The sequence below is a fragment of the Suillus subalutaceus genome (assembly GCF_016647625.1).
Source record: "Suillus subalutaceus strain FC151 chromosome Unknown DFJ58scaffold_24, whole genome shotgun sequence".
In the NCBI taxonomy this organism is placed as follows: domain Eukaryota; kingdom Fungi; phylum Basidiomycota; class Agaricomycetes; order Boletales; family Suillaceae; genus Suillus; species Suillus subalutaceus.
In genome coordinates, this window is record NW_024540273.1 from 218,969 (window position 1) to 237,049 (window position 18,081).

The window sequence follows — 18,081 nt, forward strand, 5'->3', positions numbered from 1 at the left end:
TTAAACTCTCGTGGTTCTTACTTTTGTTTGATTTGCATCATTCTGGACATCTAGCTGGTAATTTCAAGCTAGTCATCCAATCGGACGTCGACTCTTGCAAGCCCTCAGTCGAACGCTTGCGTTTGACTCCCATCCTTGTGTGTATCTAGCCAGTCATCCAATCGAACGCTTGCGTTTGGTTTACATCCGAGTCCCTCTAGACATCTAGTATTTCTGGCCAGTTATCCGACTGTATATAGACTCTTTCAAGCCCTCTATCGAACGCTAGAATTGGCATTCCGTCGAATGCCAGCGTTTGACTCGTGACCTTTTGGACATTTTCAATTTAGTCGTTCGAATGCCAGCCGTGTTTGACTTACTTCCGAGACCTTGCGGACGTCTAATTTCTAGCTAGTCATCCAATCTGACGTCGACTCTTTCAAGCCCTCTGCCGAACCCCATCGTTCGGTCCCTTGCGGAATTTAGGCTGCTGGATGGGCGTGGCTGCTTTGATTGCGGTGGTGAGTAGCACTCGAGGTCTGGATAGAGGCGTATTAGACTGCATAGGGACTTTCTTGACCTGAACCCTGGCCATCTGGGACGCGAATCCCCTTGCTCCTCGACCACCCCCGTTCTTTCCTTTGCCCTTTTCGACGAGGTCCGCGCACCATACATCGGCTGCGTAAAACATCTTTGGAAGTATAACACTCTCAAAGAGTCTCTTGACCAGCTTTCCGTGAATGCCTCTTGTGAGGCGGATGATCCGTCTACATGCCATCACGTACTTCGTCCCTTTTGCAGTTGCGTAGGCGGCGTGTTCTTTGAAATTGAGGTTCTGATCTATAATAACTCCTAGGAACTTGTGCGACATTGAAGGTTGTATGGTGTGGTTGCGGATGGTGATTGGAGGTCGAGGGACAGGGATTGTTTTTCGGGGATTGTCTGGGTCAGGGATCCGCTTGCTGGATAGGCATATCAGCGCGGTTTTCTCGAGCTCGAACTCTGCACTATGCTCTTCGCTCCATTCGAGAGCTCCTCCCCGCTTTTCCATCATCCTTTTGAGTTTGCTGTTAGATTCCTCGTACGACTTCTCTCTTGCTACTAGGGCGACGTCGTCTAGGAAGCCCAGGCCTAGTTCTCCCTGTCTGGGATTGGGATCAGGTACCCTTAACACGCCCGAGTTATAGAAAAAAAATCCTAATGGTGACAAAGGACATCCCTGGTCTACTCCGTCTATCACTTTGAAGAGGTTGGATTGATAGTCGTCGAAGAAGAGGTAGGTCGTCCGGTTATCGAGGCGTCTTCGGTACCACTTGACGTACTCCTGCGGGATGCCAGCTTTCCTAAGATTGTGCATTAGTTTGTTGACCACTACGCTCGGGAAGGCCGCCTTGACGTCCAGGAAGAGCAGCGAGACGTGGTTGTTTTGTGATGCCCAGGAGTCAGTTATGAACTTGGTGAGGAGGTGTAGCGAGTCCGTTGTGGAGCGGCCTGGGCGTCCACCGAAGTGCGTGGGGAGGAGGAGGTTATTCTGCTCTGAAATGTACGTTAGATCGTCTGCGACGCATGATGAAAGAATCTTAGCCATTGTGTCTAGGAGTGTGATTTATCATCTGGTGTTGGAACATACCCTAGGATTTGTGACAGTGCCGCGTCACAGGCGCATCACGACCGCGTCAATTTCACCTGGCCCTGTTTTGACTGCATCAAATCGTGACGTATGTGCCCAACTTGAAGGTACATCTACTCATGCACATTCTTCATGACACCCCCTGAAACATGTTAGGATTGCTCGCTGATCCTGCCCTCGAAATCGGAACGCCCTCTGCTACTTTACCGCTGAAACCTGAACATTAGACCTCGTGGTAGATAATACGACGCGTACCACAATTCACAAGACGTTGAAAGCTGGATACGAACTTGCTGATTCACAGTCAATGGACTGCCGGGAGTAAGGGTATATTTGGCCCAGGAGACTTGATCGATAGAGACCAGTTAACCACTTGCCTCCGATCATTCACGGCGATCGAAAATTCTTAGATATTTGTCCATTACCATCCATTCCTCCATAACATTCGCTGCGTGGTGAAATAAGTACCCCGACGTTTTCCCTCTAATTTATATCCATGGACTCTTTGGACTCTTTACGTATTTTCACCGTTGAACTTCAGCAAGTTCACTCTTTCATACCAAGTAATTGTATGGTATGGTATGTAATTTTATGCTTGCATGCGATGCAGATTGATTATACGGAGTTAAGCCAAATTTAACAATAAACGGTAACTCAACGTGAATCTTCTCTTGCGACTTCTGCGACTTTGGGAGACTCTTCTGCGACTTCCATAGATCTCAAAAAATTTCTCCCTGGTAGAGCACGAGCTTGCCTGTAATTTAAGTATAGTATTTTCGCATTGTGAACGGACATCGCTGAAGTTAGAGGTTGCACGACTCCACGAGGCTCGGAAGTCTCACAACAAATTCCCTGCTAAGTCGCCGAAGTCGCCAAAGTCTCAAAAGTCCCAGCACACGTATTATTTCCAAATATAGTCATCGATGTTGTTTGTACTGCTTTGTATACGGCCGTGGCAAACTCTTGTGGCTCTTCCCATCCCGTGAGAATTCATAAAACTTGAATGCATCATCGAACACTTGTGTTTGACTTGCATCATTCTGGACATCTAGCTCGTAATTTCAAGCTAGTCATCCAATCGGAGGTCGACTCTTTCAAGCGCTCCGTCGAACGCTTGCGTTTGACTTCTATCCTTTTGGACATCCAGCCAGTCATCCTATCGAACGCTTGCGTTTGATTTGCATCCTTGTGGACATCTAGCTCGTAATTTCCAGCTAGTCATCCAATCGGACGTCGACTATTTCAAGCCCTCTATCGATCTAGCTAGTCATCCTATCTGACGTCAATTATTTCAGGCCCTCCAGAAAACAAGCCCACCGCAAAGAAACGCACGCAAGATGGAAGAGACCGTGGTCCGATACAATCCCAACGGTTAGATCCTGACGTCATTAACCGCTCATTCGTTAAATGAACAGCATCTGAAGATCTTACCCCAAGCGCCTAATGGGACTCCTGACTCTCCACACCCAACGCATCCCTTTCAACCGCCATATCCGCCGGATCAACAAAGCCGAAAACTCGTTCTGCCCCCATTGCCCAAACGTAGAAGAATCAGTTCATCACTTCCTCTTAGAATGCCCCAGTACCAGAGAGAAAGGGCATGTCCTTCAATACGCACTCGGCCGCGACGCATCGTCCATACCTCTCCTTCTCACCGCAATCACCCACCTAGTCAGATATATAAACAACACCTGTCGACTCAAAACCACATTCGGTGAGGTACCCTTCTCCAAAAAACGAAAGAACTGATTTGCCACGCAGTAACGCAATGTAATAAATACGCCACTATACCCTGTATATTGCTTGATCCTCGACAGCTTCAGCCTTGACTCAAAAACAAGTGTGATGAACGCCTGACTGATGGACATCGCACGATTCCGAAAAGCGCACGCTCACTGATAGAATAGCCAACAACAGCTCCTCGACAATTGAGGAAGCCGGCTGACATTGCAGACTGACAATAGTAGGAGTCAGGGTAAGGGTAAGTAATGTAAGTACCATATGGACGAAATCCTGTTCGCAAGGTAACTCGGTCAAGGGGATATGTGATGGTACGAGGCAGAGAAGCAGCTGCTCATCCTCCCTCATGACAAGCCGTTACACGGCCCGGCCGCGCTTCCTGGCAGAACAACTCAATCTTTGGTCCTGTTTCTATCCGATGACAGGTGGTTATCAGACTCTCTGATCGATATGATGACAGCAAATCTCAATTCACGGCTGGGAATGGCTAGACGGCATGATGTGACCATCGTCTCAACCCACTTTTCTGACACCCTCCTCTTGGCGCGTGATATCTCGTACCACAATCAAAAGTACGACGTATTGGAGAATATCAAAAGGGATGTCAACATAAAGAGATATCTCTACTTTCCCGTGCATCTTCGTGTATCGAAACATTACATCGCGTTTGTAATCGACTTTCATAACAGAACCTTTGCCTGTGGTTAGTTACAGTCCGAGTTCAATTTTTGTTGCGCAAACTAACTCGCATATAGGCGACTCTCTTGATCCTAAATCTCGGCCAGAACTTATCATAAATAAGCTACAATGGTGGTTCTCCAAACGTTTCGACGGAGAATTCAAGGATTTAGGACCTACTTTGTCTCATGGTCACCAGGTGGATTCGTCTTCGTGCGGGCTTTTCGCTATCAACACCATCGAGCATCATGTCTTTGGATGCACGCTGGGTATTCCCAATCCCGCCTCTGAGAGAGCCAGATGGTTCGCTCTGGCAGCAGGAGCCCAGAACCGAGTTCCACCCGTCTTGCCAGATCGACCAATGGCCTCGCTCCTACCCACCCAAGCAGAGGGCTTGTCAGACGCCAATCGTCGATCTGAAATGAAACAGTCATATCTCGCAAAACAGGCACAGCGCCAGGCCGAGCGGCAGAAACTTCAGTGTGTGGTGGAGCGATTAGAGGGTGGGTGCCAGAAACTCAATGAGGAAAGAATGGAGCGAGAAAGGATGGAACAGGAACGACTCGAGCAAGAAAGGCAGGGGCAGGAAAGGCTGGAGCAGGTACGACTCGAGCAAGAACAAGTCGAGCAGGCGCGACTGGAGAAAGAACGATTGGAGCAACAAAGCCTCGAACAGGCACGACTCGAGGAAGAACGACTGGAGCAAGCACGGCTCGAGCAAGAACAAGTCGAGCAGGCGCGACTGGAGCAAGAACGACTGGAGAAAGAACGATTAGAGCAGGAACGACTCGAGCAGGAGCAACAGTCCAAGGTGGACCATGAAATGTACGATGTCGTCATGACAGACGACACCCAAGGATTGGTATACGACAGCGACAATGGGATGGATGCTGATTTATACCGCATCCATACAGTGTCGCAGGGAAAAGGAAAGGCGGCTGATACCAATTATCACACGTGCACGCCCATTGCTCCTGAAGCTCGCCGTATGCGTCGGAGCTCCGTATCACCCACTCGCTATGCATCATCATCCTACAAAGATTATCACTCTCGTCGACCGGTCTCTCCTAGATCGTTGTCATACAGGGACTATTGTTCGTCTCAGTGGGACTGCGCAATTTCTCACCGTGGTCGTTCGCGTTCCCCTGAGCGTTCAACTCGCCGTTATCGTTCACCATCACCGATTAGAGGTCGAATAAGATACCAACAGTCCGTGCGTCATCGCAGTCGCAGTCTTCGATTAAATCGTCGTTGTATGTCTACACTTGACTGCACCAGTACCCACAACTGATTTATTTCGTCATAGCACCCTCTCCTGATTACGGCTCGTCATCAGCACATCAACTTTTCACTAACCGTGATCGTGAGTTTCGATTTTAACCTAATTCCCTATAGAACTAACCTTTAACATGTCTAGCTCTTGTATCTGCTCATCCTGTTGCAGGTCCTTCAACCCCAGTCTTGCATACTGTTCCACCAATCCCTGGCCCTTCGTCTTACCCATCACAACCGTCGCCTCCTGTGAACGTCACACCGGGTACAGGTTTAGACCAGACGAGTCCTGGGCCTGCTATGGACACCACGACAACCCGTTGGATCATCGATCGAGCACCATTCCTTGGCCTGCCCAACAATGCCCCCACATCGGTGTCTTTGGAAAACCCCTTCTTGCAGAATCGCCTTCTGCATCTCATATCTGATCCCCCATCTCACTTCTTACACCTGGTCGCTCGTGGTAACTCCATAGTCTCGAAGAGAACGGAGATAAGACTGCGCCTATGGGGAAATCAGTATCCTGATGCACCGAGAGGGTTTTTCGCCACCCGCTGTCTCTCCCGGGGGATCGACTGGCAAGTCTTCGTCGACCCGCATGATGTAACTGGCCCTCGTTACAACCTCTGTGCCCCTCGCCCCGCCTATTTCGATTGCGTTTACCCACCCCTGTACAATAATCGAATCACATCCCTCCAGATTTACGAGGACAGAGTCCGGGAATTACTCCTCCGTCCGTACGCCCGGCGTTTCCTTACAATGGGTGGTATTATATGGCGCATCGCACTGCACTACGGACCGGATCATCTCTTTGCAGCTGCCCTGTCCGGGCCATCTACCGATGCTTACGTACATGGCAACGTTGAGCGTAATGGCACGCACGTAGATGACGCGGTGTTCCCGCAAGACATCCAACTTCTTCTGGGCGTCGCTGTAGACATGTCTAGTTTATGGCCTCCCCTTGATATCTTTCATAGGTACCAGAAGTGGAATGGAGAGTGGACCCCGCAATGGGAGACATGGTTCATGACTCGTATCGCCCTGATACACAACCGGGATTTGAGCTCATTCGCTCCCCGAAGTGATTGGAACGTTATCTATCGTCGACATACTAGGGTTAAGTTTATTTTACCTACCACGGAAGGCACTGAGGCTCAGGCAGACGCGTTGTGTAAACAACTTGACTCAATGGGATCATCCCCGACTTAGTTCCGTCCATTTCCTTTAGTCAGCTCATTTCTTAAATTTTTCGTTTGTGTCTACACTTATACATCACATATGGACGGACATTACATATATCACGGAGTTGTACTTTCAATGATAGCTACTGCAGACAGTGCAATGTATTATGTAAATTAAAGGCTGAACGGTCTCTCAAGTCTCAGAAGTTGGCCGCAGCAGTGGGCTTTGTCTATCGCACAATCATTGATGGTCAGACAAACAGTGGTTGGGCTGGGCCGAGCGTTAGCTTGGTTCGGACGCTGGCGAGATTGCCGCTGGGTGGGCGGGAAAACTTGACAAGTGGGCTGAATGAATGACCATTATGAGTGTAGATGTATGAAGCTAAGAGTGTAACAAAAATTTGGTATGTAATCGACAAAGAACGGCTGATATTAAAGGTGCAATAACTGATCCTGGGAGTGGTGGGTGGGTGAAAATATGTGAGCGAGCGAGGGTATAGCGGATTTGAGCGAGCGAGTTGTATAGTGCAGTGATGAAAGGGAACCCAGGCCCCAGGGCAAGAAGGACAGGCTTGCCGCTCTGCTGGATGTGTGGTGCCGATTCCTTCCGGGCACTCAGGACCCGGCACCTTTCACAAGTAGTCCACTTCATATTTGTGCATATTTGTTCATGCGGTCCATTTTGCATTCAAGACTTTCGATGCACATATGCATGTGTACTCTTCTCCTGGTAGCCCGTGCGTCTTATCTTTTTGCTCTCAGTGAAAGACTGTAATGTGATGATACTTCAGATCAGCCTCTACATACATCTGTATTCTGGTGCTTGATGTTGGTGTTGTCACAGTAGATTACTATGAGCCTCTTCAGGAATTTGATACTCCATCCAATCTTTTCAAACCTGCTGAATGCACGTGTGCACACAGAGGCAGATGCAGCCTGAGGGCTGGATCAGCAAATCACTGGGTTCCTTTATCCCGCCTTATTGGCCTTAATTTACATAATGAGAAACATTTAAGGAAGCTTGTTCACACCTAAAATAAGGAGAATAAGGAGGTCCATCTCCTTAATATCTCCTTAATATCTCCTTAATATCTCCTTAATATCTCCTTAGAATTACCTTAGAACCTCCTGAGAATAAGGAGATCATAGTTCTCAAGGCAGATAAGGTAGCCAAGCAGATTATTATTCGAGACATAATATCATAAACAAAACAGTAGAGCCCATTCAGTAACTTTTTCCTGTGTTAAATGGCCACCCAAGGTGGGCCCAGAGACAAGTGTAGGCTGATAGGCACAGCCGGGCCCATGATGTTTGTGATGCTTCAATATGAACGGCCAGGCCCACAGGTGGCAACTGACAGGATGGTTGGGCCCAAGGGGCATGTGATGATGAGCTGGTGGTGGTGGTGGGCCGAGCCCGAATTGCAATGTAGGATTTAATGACCGGGTTCAGGGTGATGTAGAATCTGACGGCCAGGCCCAGGATGATGTAGGATTTGACAGTTGGGCCTGAGGGATGTGGAATGGAAATGGTTGAATGACCGGGTCCAAGGTGATGGTGTAGCATTTGATGGGCGGGCCCGGTGTGAAAGAGAAATAGTGACTAGGCTGTTAGAAGACTAGCGCTACTTATCCAAATAGGCGCGAGTGTAGTATTCGACCCAAGAGGACTGCTATTGAAGCAACTCCCTACTAATAAGCAAGGGATGCACCAGCGGAGGTAGGTGGACATAGGCAGGACATGGGAGGACAGAATACCTAGGCATCGGACCGGGTAGCGCTCTATGGGAGAAAAGTGGTTCCAAAGCGGATAGCTTGGGAGTTGAAGCGCTGGTAACTAGCGCTTTACTCTTTTTCCTCTAGGCAAGGCAAAATATGCCTATGACACTCATACGCACCTAGCACTGGTATGATTGTCACACTGGTTATGGTTAATGACCGGGCCCAAGGGGATGATGCAGGTTTTGACACCTGGGCCTAGGGCAATGATGTAGGATCTGACGGGCAGGCCTGGGTATGGTTATGGTTGACGACTGGGCCCAAGGGGATGATCTAGGATTTGACAGGCAGGCCCAGGTATGGTTATGGTTAACGACCGGGCCCAAGGGGATGATACAAGTTTTGATGCCTGGGCCCAGTTATGGTTATGGTTAACGACCGGGCCCAAGGGGATGATGCAGGTTTTGACACCCAGGCCTAGGGTGATGATGTAGGATCTGACGGGTGGGCCCAGGTATGGTTATGGTTCATGACTGGGCCCAATGCAATGATCCTGGTTTTTATGGCCATGCCCAGGGGATAAGGTATGATTTTAACGACCAGGCCCAAGGGGATGATGTAGGATTTGACAGGAGGGCCAAGGCATGGGCATGATTCAATGACCGGGCCCAGGGTGGCAACATAGGATTTGATGGGCGGGCCCAGGCATGGGTATGATTCAATGACCGGGCCCAGGGTGACAATGTAGGATTTGATGGGCGGGCCCAGGCATGGGTATGATTCAATGACCGGGCCCAGGATGGCGACGTAGGATTTGATGGGCTGGCCCAGGCATGGGTATGATTCAAACAACCAGGCACAGGGTGACAATGTAGGATTTGATGGTTGGGCCTGGGCATGGGCATGGGCATGGGCACGATTCAAAAACTGGGCTCAGGGTGGCAATGTAGGATTTGATAGGCAGGCCTGGGCGTGCATATGATTCGACGACCTGGCCCAGTGTGACAATGTAGGATTTGATGACTGGGCCCAGGGATGGGTACAATTCAAGGACTGGGCCAGGGTGACAATGTAGGATTTGACTGGCCATCATGGGTATGGGATTGGTTAACGACTGGACCCAGGGTGATCATGTAGGACTTGATGCCCAGTGAAAACAAGCAAGGTAGAGGTGGATATAAATCGAATAGGGTAGATACAATCGATATAAATTGAACAGTGATGATATGTATTGGTCCAAACAATCCTACACTCTGCAGATAAGATCAGTTTTAACTTTCTACAGTGACCATCAGCGCATACAGCCTGCATTTCCTGCATTTCCTGTGCAATCCTACACACGACGGTCGAGTTTTTTCACGGTCCTGTGTTTCCTACACATTGTGCACACTCGCACATAGATCTACTACACACTCACACACTTCGGGTAATCTGCAGTATTGCGAGTCACGAATCGTGATCACATGGAGCAGCAATTCCTCTGCAATTGTACTATGAAATGCGCAGGACTTCCCCAGCGCGTATCTCGAGCTACGTACTTCTGTCATGCTAAATATCATGCTCCCAAGGCCGTTTCGACAAATCCCTCACCACATTGATCCAGTCGAATTCTAGCACTACATCCGTCAGTGTCCGGCCCAATGACACAGATGTCCAGCTCATGCGTGACCCTACTCCTGTCAAGTGCAGACGTGTCGAAGAGGCCGCAGACATATCAGTTGATAGTTCTTTGCACTTCAAGGTAAGATGTATCAATATTCTCGAGGGTTTCGATATTCTGACATAGCACAACCTATACAGGAGGACATACCAGTGTGAAAGAGTAAATGCGACTAGGCTGGTTAGAAACTAGCACTACTTGTCCAAATAGGCGCGAGTGTAGTATTCGACCCAAGAGGACTGCTATTGAAGCAACTCCTTTCAAATATGCAAGGGTAGCGATGACGCGAAGGGCTAATAACCTATAGCGACCTAAGACCAAAAAAAAAGTAATGAGTAGCATTGTAGCGATCAGCGACTAGCGACAAGTGAGTTCTGACAGAGAAACGTGCATATAAGTGAGGAGCGCTATGCAAGTTGTCCTATGTGATAGCGCTATGTGACGTCCAACTAGCGACAGCGAGAAGAAATCAAAAGAAGGGAAAGCGAGGAATAAGGTATGATAGTGCAAGTGGAATGCCCGATAGCGACTAGATTATAGCTTGACTACCGATAGCGATCCCAACATTGCGAAAATCAAACTTATGAGGGAACTTTAGCAACGCACACTCAAAGCAAGTCAAGCGACACGCGATCAGAGAGATTGGCAAGAGCGGAATCAATTGCACCAAAACTAGGATATAGCGACTAAAGTGACTCCGACACCAGCAAAGGTCCGGGGAAGGGAAGTACTGTACTGTATGTGCGACAGGTCATTTTATCATACTGCGTAAAAGTTCGGGAATGCGTAGGCGAGAATAGTAGCGACACTGATGAAGGCACGATGTAGCGACAGGTAATAAGACATGCAGCGCAGCGGAACATGAGGATGCATGTAATAAGACCTGCGACTGATGAGTAGCGACATTTAAGGAAAAATAATGCACCAGCAGAGGTAGGTGGACGTAGGCAGGACATGGGAGGGCGGAATACCTAGACGTCGGACCGGGTAGCGCGCTATGGGAGAAAAGCGGTTCCAAAGCGGATAGCTTGGGAGCTGAATAGCGCTGGTGACTAGCGCTTTACTCCTTTCCTCTAGGTAAGGCAAAATGTGCCTATGACACTCATACGCACCTAGCGCTGATATGATTGTCACACCGGACTTCGTACCTCACAGTGATGATGGGATCCAGGACCACAATAACACATTTCATGGACATGATAACACCCCTGCTCCTGAGAACATATTCGAGACTCGTGATGATGGTACCCAGGGCCATGCCAATGAGGATCATGATGAGGGACACAACATCGCAAATCAGGATGACGAAGGTAATTTCCATGGACCCGATGTTGATATTCATCAGCTGGATCACAGTATGTATCCAATTTATGCCACCAGGCAAGCCTAAACTAATGGTGCAGACCCCCAACAAGATCATACTGTTGGACTCAACGACGCGGACCTTACGGAGCTCTCTCGTCTTACAAGACTTGACGACATCAAAGATGCCATGGTCTTTATCGAAGCCCTTCGTAGTGCAACATTGGATGATGGAGTTATCAATATAGATCCAGACGCTCTTGAACGCCTTTGCAACCCACCTCAAGAGGTTCTCACTATTGACGATCCTGATGTACTCTTGTCATTGAAGCTGTTCCTTGCCGACACCACTGAAGCCGCTTACAATTCCATCCGCCAGGCTATCATGGAACACTTTCCTAACTCCGAAGTCTTATCACACTATCAAGTCTGTCATCGTGTTGCCCTTCTTAGCAGAATTCAACCTATTGTGCATGACATGTGCATAGACTCATGTATCGCATTTTGCAGGCCCTGGCAACACCACAACAAGTGTCCAAAGTGCGGGCAAGATCGTTATGACCAGAATATCTTACGAAAGAGTCACGGGAGAAAAAAGGTGCCTGTTCGTGTCTTTGAGACTATACCTGTTGCAGACCAGATTCAGGCACTTTGGAGGGACCCTAGCAGTGCCCAAAAGATGCGATATTGGGATGATGCCACCAGTGTGCTTCTCAGCAAGCTCAAGACAAATGGTGGCATTATTGATGCTTACGAAGATTTCTTTGATGGAACAGATTATCTTGATGCTGTCCGATTGGGCAAGATCAAAGAGGGTGATCCTATCCTCATGCTTTCGATTGATGGTGCTCAGTTGTATGAGAGTAAGCAGTCTGACTGCTGGATATATATCTGTGTAGTGTTTGACCACCACCCGCAGGACCACTACAAGCAGAAGTATGTACTACCTGGTGGATTTATTCCTGGTCCCAACAAGCTGAAGAATGTGGACTCATTCTTGTTTCCTGGCCTATATCACCTCGCGGCCGTTCAGCGTGAAGGTCTCACTGGGACGCATCACGAAATCGTGTATTCAAATCAACTCCCTTCCTTGCTCTTGCAACTGCAGATGGCCTGGGCATGGTTTATCTCAATGGACTCATAGGTTCGCATGGAGGTAATGGCTGTCGACTTTACTGTGGTACGAGAGGGCGCCATAAACCAGGTGCTGGTGGACATTATTATCCTGCACTTCTTAAGCCAAACAACTATGATCACGCCAGTTCTAACCATCCTGATATCAACGTCAAGAGCCTTTCTCCAGCATCTTTGGGAAACTATCTCGAAAGCCTTAAGCACCTGATGGAATCACACACCCAAAATCAGTATGAGCAGCGCCATCTCCAAACAGGTATCTTGAAACCCACTATCTTTCTTGGTATACAACCCAACAATATCCTTGGTATTCCTGGCTGTTTCGGGTCTGATATCATGCACCTTGCTGCAATCAACATCGCTGATGAACTTATTCCAATCTGGCATGGCTCGTTTCGGTGTGAACCCACTGACAATAAGGAGACATGGGAATGGGCTGTTCTCGAGGGTCGGGTATGGCAGGACCACGGAAAAGCTGTAGCAGATGCAACTCCTTACCTTCCCAGGTCATTTGATCGTCTCCCTCACAACCCTGCACAGAAAATCAACAGTGGATACAAGGCTTGGGAGTTCTTACTCTATCTCTTTGGCCTCGGACCTGCAATCCTTTATGGTGTTCTCCCAGACATCTACTGGAAGAACTTTTGCAAGCTCATTTGTGGGATTCGAATCATGCAGCAACACAAAATTCTCGGAGCTGACTTGTGTGAAGCTCACGAGATGCTCACACAGTTCGAGAAAGAGTTTGAACTCCTGTACTATCAGTGTTGTGTCGACCGCCTCCATTTCATGTGACCATGGGCACATTCACTTGGACATCTCGCACCCGAGACTGTCACAAAGGGTCCTCCAATCTGCTCTTCACAGTGGACCATGGAACACACAATCAGCAACCTTGGCCGCGAAATTCGTTCGCATTCTCAACCTTATGCGAACTTGTCTGGATGCAGTGTTCGACGTTGTCAAGTCAACGCACTGAAAGTTATGATTCCCACTCTCGACCCACCAACAGACACACTCCCGCGCTGCTCATCTGACCTGGGTCATGGATATGTACTGCTCAACAAATGAGAACACACTGCCCATCACCTACCACCACATCAAGCAAATGCCCTTGTTTCATACCTTGGCACTCATGGTATCAACACTACTGCAAATCAATGTCCGCGAATTGTTCGATGGGCCCGTCTGTGAATTCCGAATGGCCAAGTTGCACGATCGAGTTGGAAGGAAAATACTATGACACATATGCTACGCATGGCACGCAATGTGAAGGTAAGTTGGCACTACTTCAAATTGTGATACTCCAGCTAAAAACAATACTCCAGCTTTGTATCAATGACCACATACAATTCGGCGAGGTTCAGTTTTATTTTCAGATGAACTTGAATGGAGCTGTCAAAACTCTTGCTCTTGTATCCCTATATTCGGCACCTGATTACGAGCTTCTACGAGAGTCTTACAATACTTTATACTCATGCACACATTGAGGCAACGAAGCACTTGTGGTTGTCGAGGTCTTTGAAATTCAAGCTGTCATCACAATGATCCCCCATAAGCTCCCCAACAACCCAGAACTTCGTTTCTTCCTTGTTAAAAAACCTGGTCTTGATGTTGCTCAATTTGCAGGCCATGTTGATGAAGATGAGGAAGGAGATGGAGACAGAGACAGAGACAGAGACAGAGACAGAGACAGAGACAGAGACAGAGACAGAGACAGAGACAGAGACAGAGACAGAGACAGAGACAGAGACAGAGACAGAGACAGAGACGAGACAGAGACAGAGACAGAGACAGAGACAGACGAGGTATAAATGTATTTCAAAGTATGTACTACAATGGATCATATGACAAAATAGCCATTGAGTAAGCTGTCCGTTTCGCTCTCGGACTCCGTAGTGCTACCAGTGTCATCTTGATAAGGACGACATGGAATGTGAGCCATAGTGGGATTTGTCGGATCACTCTCAGACTCCGTCGCACTGCCAGTATCGAGAGTTCAAGGGAGAATAGTAATGGTCAAGTCAGACTCCAGTGCTGTAGATGTAGGACACCTTCAAGTGAATTGATTCAATAGCGAGAATTAAGACAACATAACACACTCACATATTAACAGACTCATTAAACTGTTGTCTCATGAGATGCTCTCGCTCCGGATTTGCAAGCCAGTATGCAGGGTCAACAACAAGATCATCTGATGGTGTCATCAGACCTGGAGGCATGTCGGACTCAGAGAGACTAAGGCTATCATAGTTACAGCATTAAATATTAAGATTTCGACAGATGGAATGTACATTACCTTGTATCGGCATCATATCCTTCAATATCTGGATCAGACAACATGTCAAAAAAGTCTTGAAGAGCCTGTGGTAGTGACATAGCGTATGTGAGAGGGACTTAGTGAATTGTGACGCAGCAGTACATCAATCAGAGTTTGAAAGACTTAATAGTTCAAGTTTTCAACCCAGTAACATCAACGACACCCCTTTCTTCCTGCCACCATTGCGCAACATCCCTTCACTCTTGCTTATACACTATGAATAACAACACACATGACTCTCTACAACCATTTAATTTCTCTAGGAATTTCTTGGGACAACTTGGAGATACACCTCAGTATGGGCATTCCACCCCGCTGGTTGATGGATTTGAATCACCCCCATTTCACTCAGCAAGCATTTCGAGTGGTACATCTTCGCACAGCTCCCTTTTCTCTCGAAGCAGCAGCCACTTGTCGCTGGACTCCAACAATAGTAGTACATATATGCGTCTTGAGAATCAACTAGAGGAGTCCAAGCAGCACATTCACGCACTTGAGCAACAGAACCATCAATTAGCACGGGATAGAGAATTCCTTGCAGCAAAACTAGACACATTACAGTGAGTTAATTTTTTATGTCATTTACGTCCTAACAAAGATTGCAGAGGCTCATTTATCACCCTTTCGAACTCCCTTGGATGCAATCCTCAAGATCCACCAACAATTCCTGCACTAGATGATGTCGATAAAGAACTCAGTCCTGCGAATTTCCCCTCCATCAAATTTTGGACTCGGTCAAAATGGTCACAGCACCTCCATGCTGAAAAGAGTGTTACCAAGCTTGGCTTATCCGCAAGCACGTGTGGATCATCCAGACTTGCCAAGGGTGAAAATGTAGCCTGTCTATACATCAAAGGCGCTGATGGGGTGCCTGTTGACGGTCATTGTGCAAAGATTATGCGCAACATTTTTTTGCTTACCTCCATCAGCTCAATCAAGGAAATTTAAAGCTTCCCTCTGGATGGTCGCAAGTGGCACTCGATGTCAAACAAACATTCTACCATACCATCCGGTTGAATTTTGTCGAGTTTCGGTACTGTTCGGACAACTGGAAAGCAGATCTTCTCGCGACACACAACTACTTGCAGTGGTACAAGTATCATATCACTAATGGCAAGAAGCACACAAATACAGACTCATCATCATCACACAGCAAGAAGCAAAAAGTCAAGGAGATTCCACTTGAGGATGAAGAACTCGAGTATGTGGACAGCCCCACCAGTACTACCTCAGAGCTCCCCATTGTGTCTACCATGCCCGTCAAGCCTGATGTGACATCCGTCGTCTTCAACACCCCCACCATCCCTATCCTTGCTACTTCAGAGCTCCCCATCGAGTCTACCTGGGCCATGCCCGTCGAGCCTAATGTGATCTCCGTCATCTTCGACACCCCCACCATCCCTATCACTGCTACAAACCCTACCTCTCTCGACAACCTCATAGATCCTGTGTTGAAAGTGATTAGTAATCACAGCTCCAGTGATCTGCTTGCAGTGAGTGACGCTGTCGCAAAGACTACAGCAGTGGCTGATCCAGCCATTGCCAATCCCACTCACATCAACACACCCGAGGTCCCACCAGCTTCCTTTGTTCCTCAGGTAAGTAGCGCATCCACCTTTCGATTGATTGGTTCTGACATTGAATACCAAGGTGAAGAATCCTCTTAGACTCAACTCTAGAGTAGCGGGTGTTTCAGGCACCTTCCGACAGACACCTTCGAGCTCATCGACACCATCAATTCCTGCAACACCTATTCCTATTCCTGCGATACCTTCTATTCCCGCAACATTACCGACACTGCCCATCATTCCTGTCACTGCAGAGACTCCTGCGCCCCCCACCACCAACGCAAAATCAAAACCAAAGCCTCATCCGGTCAAATTGAAGACTCCCGCAGTGCCAAAAGCTCCGAACGCGCCAAACAAAGCCAAGGCAATGCATATCCAGAAGACAATCAATGCATGGTGTGTATGTTTTCTCAATGCCAGGGCAATTCTGACAGTCCTCAACAGGAACCTTTGCGCAGCCGCATGGAAAGCTGCCGGCAATCTACTGGGAACAGCCAAACAATTTAAAGGATACTGGGAACAACTTCCCACTGTGACAATCATACCAGCGCTAGGCACGTATGAGTGTCATAGGCATATTTTGACTTGCCTAGAGGAAAAGAGTAAGGCACTAGTCATCAGCGCTATTCAGCTCCCAAGCTATCCGCTTTGGAACCGCTTTTCTCCCATAGCGCGCTACCCGGTCCGATGTCTAGGTATTCCGCCCTCCCATGTCCTGCCTACGTCCACCTACCTCTGCTGGTGCATTATTTTTCCTTAAATGTCGCTACTCATCAGTCGCAGGTCTTATTACATGCATCCTCATGTTCCGCTGCGCTGCATGTCTTATTACCTGTCGCTACATCGTGCCTTCATCAGTGTCGCTACTATTCTCGCCTACGCATTCCCGAACTTTTACGCAGTATGATAAAATGACCTGTCGCACATACAGTACAGTACTTCCCTTCCCCGGACCTTTGCTGGTGTCGGAGTCACTTTAGTCGCTATATCCTAGTTTTGGTGCAATTGATTCCGCTCTTGCCAATCTCTCTGATCGCGTGTCGCTTGACTTGCTTTGAGTGTGCGTTGCTAAAGTTCCCTCATAAGTTTGATTTTCGCAATGTTGGGATCGCTATCGGTAGTCAAGCTATAATCTAGTCGCTATCGGGCATTCCACTTGCACTATCATACCTTATTCCTCGCTTTCCCTTCTTTTGATTTCTTCTCGCTGTCGCTAGTTGGACGTCACATAGCGCTATCACATAGGACAACTTGCATAGCGCTCCTCACTTATATGCACGTTTCTCTGTCAGAACTCACTTGTCGCTAGTCGCTGATCGCTACAATGCTACTCATTACTTTTTTTTTGGTCTTAGGTCGCTATAGGTTATTAGCCCTTCGCGTCATCGCTACCCTTGCATATTTGAAAGGAGTTGCTTCAATAGCAGTCCTCTTGGGTCGAATACTACACTCGCGCCTATTTGGACAAGTAGTGCTAGTTTCTAACCAGCCTAGTCGCTATTTCTCTTTCACACCGGATTGAAGAAAGTGAAGACCCGGGATATAAAAAAGACTCACATTGTCTTCCCAAACCAGATGCGGGACAAATCACTCTTGGTAATGTGGAGTGCGAGATACTTGGCTCTTGTCCAGGGACTCCCGGATCGCAGCAAAGTGGGAGGTGGCATATTCAAATATATTCGCCACATCCCATAAGGTGGGTGCAGGTTGGGATGAATTTTCCCGGGTGAATGCATATGACATAATTTGGGTGGGTTTTAATATGTGGGGGAAATGCGTGAGGTTGCAAGTTGTGAATGCCGCAATGATCTGTCAGTATAAATGGCCAGCAATTCAAACCCAGTCTGATCCATCTGTGGCCAGACAATCATCTGTCCACCGGGCAAACAATGCGCCCGA

At 48.0% G+C, this 18,081-nt stretch overlaps 4 protein-coding genes across 4 annotated transcripts; 3 read left to right on the top strand and 1 right to left on the bottom strand.

The window, feature by feature from the left end:
* Positions 1-3,610: 3,610 nt before the first annotated feature.
* On the top strand, positions 3,611-4,969 carry DFJ58DRAFT_839203 (uncharacterized protein; the record flags this gene model as incomplete). Its single annotated transcript, XM_041392505.1, has 4 exons — positions 3,611-3,633; positions 3,775-4,052; positions 4,105-4,852; positions 4,942-4,969. The coding sequence occupies 4 exons, from the start codon at positions 3,611-3,613 to the stop codon at positions 4,967-4,969; spliced, it is 1,077 nt and encodes a 358-aa protein (XP_041246701.1).
* A 6,381-nt stretch (positions 4,970-11,350) lies between these two features.
* Positions 11,351-14,108, top strand: DFJ58DRAFT_715174 (uncharacterized protein; the record flags this gene model as incomplete). The annotated part of the gene is made up of 8 exons (XM_041384098.1): positions 11,351-12,023; positions 12,060-12,200; positions 12,269-13,065; positions 13,126-13,336; positions 13,367-13,480; positions 13,505-13,569; positions 13,623-13,709; positions 13,812-14,108. 8 exons carry the CDS (start codon positions 11,351-11,353, stop codon positions 14,106-14,108), a joined length of 2,385 nt encoding a protein of 794 aa, XP_041246702.1.
* A 185-nt stretch (positions 14,109-14,293) lies between these two features.
* Positions 14,294-14,673, bottom strand: DFJ58DRAFT_725138 (uncharacterized protein; the record flags this gene model as incomplete). The annotated part of the gene is made up of 3 exons (XM_041385190.1): positions 14,294-14,348; positions 14,401-14,538; positions 14,594-14,673. 3 exons carry the CDS (start codon positions 14,671-14,673, stop codon positions 14,294-14,296), a joined length of 273 nt encoding a protein of 90 aa, XP_041246703.1.
* A 157-nt stretch (positions 14,674-14,830) lies between these two features.
* Positions 14,831-16,942, top strand: DFJ58DRAFT_725139 (uncharacterized protein; the record flags this gene model as incomplete). Its single annotated transcript, XM_041385191.1, has 5 exons — positions 14,831-15,174; positions 15,220-15,494; positions 15,554-16,212; positions 16,265-16,578; positions 16,627-16,942. 5 exons carry the CDS (start codon positions 14,831-14,833, stop codon positions 16,940-16,942), a joined length of 1,908 nt encoding a protein of 635 aa, XP_041246704.1.
* Between the last annotated feature and the right edge of the window lie 1,139 nt (positions 16,943-18,081).